Source organism: Colias philodice, chromosome 9 (assembly GCF_061535455.1).
Source record: "Colias philodice isolate Cphi_HAF_F1 chromosome 9, ilColPhil1 Martin Lab GWU primary, whole genome shotgun sequence".
In the NCBI taxonomy this organism is placed as follows: Eukaryota; Metazoa; Arthropoda; class Insecta; order Lepidoptera; family Pieridae; genus Colias; species Colias philodice.
In genome coordinates this window covers 395,611-399,746 of record NC_143094.1, presented here as the reverse complement: position 1 = coordinate 399,746, position 4,136 = coordinate 395,611, and the positions used below count along the sequence as shown (strand labels likewise).

At 36.9% G+C, this 4,136-nt stretch overlaps 1 protein-coding gene across 2 annotated transcripts; it reads left to right on the top strand.

The window, feature by feature from the left end:
* Nucleotides 1-4,136, top strand: LOC149485533 (beta-keto L-gulonate decarboxylase-like). Of its 2 annotated transcripts, none has more exons than XM_089698784.1 (8): nucleotides 1-100; nucleotides 421-500; nucleotides 930-1,028; nucleotides 2,099-2,274; nucleotides 2,616-2,795; nucleotides 2,971-3,067; nucleotides 3,268-3,434; nucleotides 3,733-4,136. In XM_089698784.1, exons 2-8 carry the CDS (start codon nucleotides 422-424, stop codon nucleotides 3,904-3,906), a joined length of 972 nt encoding a protein of 323 aa, XP_089554910.1. In that variant the 5' UTR covers nucleotides 1-100; nucleotide 421; the 3' UTR covers nucleotides 3,907-4,136. The 2 variants fall into 2 exon arrangements, with proteins under 2 accessions (XP_089554910.1, XP_089554908.1); XM_089698782.1 differs by lacking the exon at nucleotides 1-100 and adding an exon at nucleotides 170-281.

Here is a 4,136-nt window from a genome sequence, read left to right as displayed (position 1 = left end):
CGGCAGTCGGTGCGGGTTCACCATAGAAAGAACACGTCGCTTCGATCACGTGGTCAGTGGCCCTGACCTCGGTCTCAGCTGACATCAAATCAACAAAAACGTACGTATGAGTTTTATTACTCAAGGGTCATCAATACTAACCCATAGATTGTCCGTATAAAAATTAGTTATTATAGTGTCCCCATTTGAAAGATGGTCACTTTAATAGCGTTTGGAGCATTCCTAAATGTTGTCTTCGTGAATGTAAACGCTGCGGCCTTGCACGAAAACATTGTTTCGAAGTGAGTTCTAAATATCATTGAAAACTCTTAATGAAATGTTTAAATTGGCTACTTTTTGCTCGATATTTTTATTCAAGTAGTTTGTTAATTTATTTTATGTTAAGTTTCATTGATAATAAACCTGTTTCTCATATTATAGAATGACTTCAATAGATTACTCCAAAGTGCCAATACAGGAGAAATCCCTGTACACACCACCGTTGGAAGAAGTGGCTGAAGGTAAGTTCGTAATTTAGTAGTGTAAGAGCTTTTTATGAAATCATTAACTAGTTAGATTTATTTCAGTACTATGAATATAATCCCTTTTTCTTTATATACTTTTAACTTATAAGTTAAGCCTGTTAGTGTATGTGCATACATTCTTTAAACACTTGTCCTGTCTTTAAAACTTTTACAGGATCAAGAGTTTTCAAAACCGGTCCAGTAGTTTTTGAGTTATTCTTACCAAAATTAATGTTAAGGATAAGTTTTAATAATTATTACCATCAATCTATACCAGAATTAATAAGAGCCTTATAATACATATACCTAGATGTAAAATAAGTATTCATCCTAATGTCTGATCCATAGAAATCTAAATCTTGTTATTTAGATTTGGTCTGATCACTCTATTTGCAAAGTAATATAAAATACATATATTTCTTCCAGTATTATCTCGTGGTCTCCGCAACACGTTCGAGTCGGTCAGCGTCTCTGCAGAAGAATGTCCAGACCTCAGAAAAGCACCATTTGATCTGACCACTCCAGGTTTGTAATATCCTATTTAAAATCATATAAAGAATGACAAAATATAAAAATAGCATATACCTACAACCTAATAGGAAAATAGTTAACCATTTTAGTTATAAACAATGAATCAAATTATCATGTGATATAAAAAAACTTGATACTGAAATTTTATGGCTTTGTATTATCAATCTATACTTATAATAAATCTGTAGAGAGGCCAATTCTGTACATGAAATATATTTAAAAAAAAACTATGAAGGGGTGATAAGGGATCGCTACTGATGCCAAAAATGCAATCAGTAAAATTTTTGTCTGTCTGTCTGTCTGTCTGTCTGTCTGTCTGTATATTCGTTATAGAAACAAAAACTACACGACGGATTTTAACCAAATTTGGCACAATTATTCTTCATACTCCTGGGCAGGTTATAGTAAAAGAATCATGTAAATCGGTGTAGAAACACCAAAGTTATACATGAAATACGCTATAAGTCATCGCGCGTGAATACAGAATCATGCAGCCATAAGGATTATTTTTGTGTATCAGTTGCCGCGTTCGACGCGTTTCGCGGCGGGAGCTATAAAAAGGCGGCGGGTCTGCACTCTGCACCCGTTTCGCGTTGTCATGGCATCACGTGTGAACGGCTGAACCGATTTCGATAATTCTTTTCTATTATATTCCTTGAAGTACGAGGATGGTTTTTATGTAGAGAAAACGTAAATATGTACCACGGGCGAAGCCGGGGCGGACCGCTAGTATTTGAATAAATCAGTAGTATCTTAAATAAACATAGATATGACACAGTAGCACTTTCGTTGTTGTTATTGAGATTATGTGATGATTCTTATCTCATAGTTTCTTCGATGTTATAAATTATATCTTATGGCGTGTTCATAAGGTGGGGTTTATCTTGATAATGTCCTACATTTAATTATGTAAGAACGTATGTTGTAATATTGAAACATAATTATTTACTGAGAATGTAAATAAAAGAAAGACATATCTCAAAAATATTTTATTGCAAACAATATCGTATTTTCAAAGTATACAAAAGTTTTTGAGACAAAAATATGAAACTTTCGTGTCCCAGGGTTGTCAGGCAATGCGAAGCTCATCGAGCTGGGCGGTCCCCCGTACCTGGTGCCGCTGGTGCAGCGCGACAAGATCTACGACCTGGCGGCGCTGCTGCGGCACCTCGCGCGCGACCCCGCGCTGCTGGCCGGCGCGGGTGCGGGACCCTGGCCGTACATCGGGGTTAACTGTGAGGTTATTAATGATTTGATTATTTGACAGCAATGCGGGAATCTTTTTAAATTTAAAATAAAACAAATTTGTTTTAAACATAAGAGAAGATTCTTTATTGTTCCAAAACATCAATACACAATTAGGTAGGTATGTAGGTAATATACATACATGACATAGGTATAAATATTAACAAATCGATCCTATGATTTGCAGAATAATATCTTGGTTCTTGAACATCTGATACTAATTCAACTATTTGCATACTTGCATACAAATTTTACATAGAAAACAATTATCTTTATAACAAAAGTATTGTGTACCTACTCTGTACACATGTATTTAATTATTTTCTATATTCCCAGGGTATCATTAACATGGCAGTTCGCGACGGCTCAGTAGAACAAGGCACGCGCATCGTGTCGATCACGCCGGTGGGCGCGGCCAAGGGTAGCGGCCGCTTCCTGCAGCAGCAGCTGCCGAATAACGAGACCAGAACCGCGCTGCTCGGGAACTACTTGCTGTCGGAGGGGAAACCTGGCAAGGTTGGTATCTTATATGATACTTTGGCACTTTCGGACAAGTCATACTTAAATAAAGCAACTTAAGTAAAAAGGGGACAATATTTGAAAGCAATTAATAATAAACAAAATATAACATAATGGTAGGTATATATTGGAGTTTCGCATTGAAATGAATTTTATGTGTGTGTGGTTTCAGGTCATAAAAGTAGAAGTTAAGAAACGTATTGGTCCATCAAACTTCATTACAGCGATCAGAGAGACTTTGAAAGAACATTATGGAGACAAAGTTGTCGGTAAGTCGGCCTATATTCGATTGCTACGTTATATTTTAACAAGATAACTGAATTTTATATAACAAAGTCCTTTAGGCATTAAATAATACAGATAAACATATTTTGTCTATGAATATATCAATTCGATTTGTATCTATCAATATATTGGGGTTGTACAACCACTACTACATTTAAAAAAATATAAATCTATTTGCTCCTAGGTCTGGGCGGTGCTTTCGTGCTGCGCGCGGGCAAGGTGAAGCACCACGTGATGCCGGACTTCTCCGCCAGTCCGCTCTGCACCGACTCCGACGTGGACGCGTGGCTGCACTACTTCGAGATGAACGCGCCCATCATGCACGTGGGCACGCTGGTTACCGGCGATATGGTGAGAGCGCTAGAAATTAGCTTCTTGACTAACTATGATAAGAATTTATTTAAATTATTATACATATTTTGAAGCATTAATTGATCAAGTTAGAGTACTCTCTCTCACACATTATTTAAAATTGAGAATAATTAAAGAAAATATCTATTATTTAAAATATTGATAAAAAATTCACACATAAACTACAAAAATTTTAAACAACACCAAAAGCCTGTAAAATTTTAAATTGCCCAACCCACAAAATTCCCATAAATGAATCTCAATCCAAAACACGTTATATAAAATGTGCATTGTGCAGGGCCTGGACCTGCGCGTGCAGCACTTCCACGGGTACAGTGCGCACGGCGAGGGCGGGCACTACCACTACGACACGACGCCGGACGCCGCGCACTACGAGGGCTACTTCGTGCTCGCCGACAGCGTCGTGCGGATCGACCGCCCGGAGGCCACGCACGCTATTGGACGCGATTGATTACGTTTTTAGATTTTTTACATAATATTTTTATATTCATTTTAAGTTTAGAACTGCGTAAACGATAAACTTTTATAGAAGCCTTGAAATAAAGTGAATGTGTTCATAACAATTGTAAGGCATGTTACAAATTTGTTTAAGGCGATTAATACATTGTAAATACTCTAGAATCTTTATACGTAATAGAGAAATGATCTGTTAAATGTTAATAAAGTACTTTACTATTGTTA

Excerpts from the sequence above, each read along its gene's own strand:
- LOC149485533 (XM_089698782.1), top strand. The coding sequence starts at position 193 with ATGGTCACTTTAATAGCGTTTGGAGCATTCCTAAATGTTGTCTTCGTG. Across the intron at positions 3,068-3,267 it reads TTATGGAGACAAAGTTGTCG|GTCTGGGCGGTGCTTTCGTG; the intron begins GTAAGTCGGCCT and ends ATTTGCTCCTAG. Across the intron at positions 3,435-3,732 it reads CGCTGGTTACCGGCGATATG|GGCCTGGACCTGCGCGTGCA; the intron begins GTGAGAGCGCTA and ends TGCATTGTGCAG.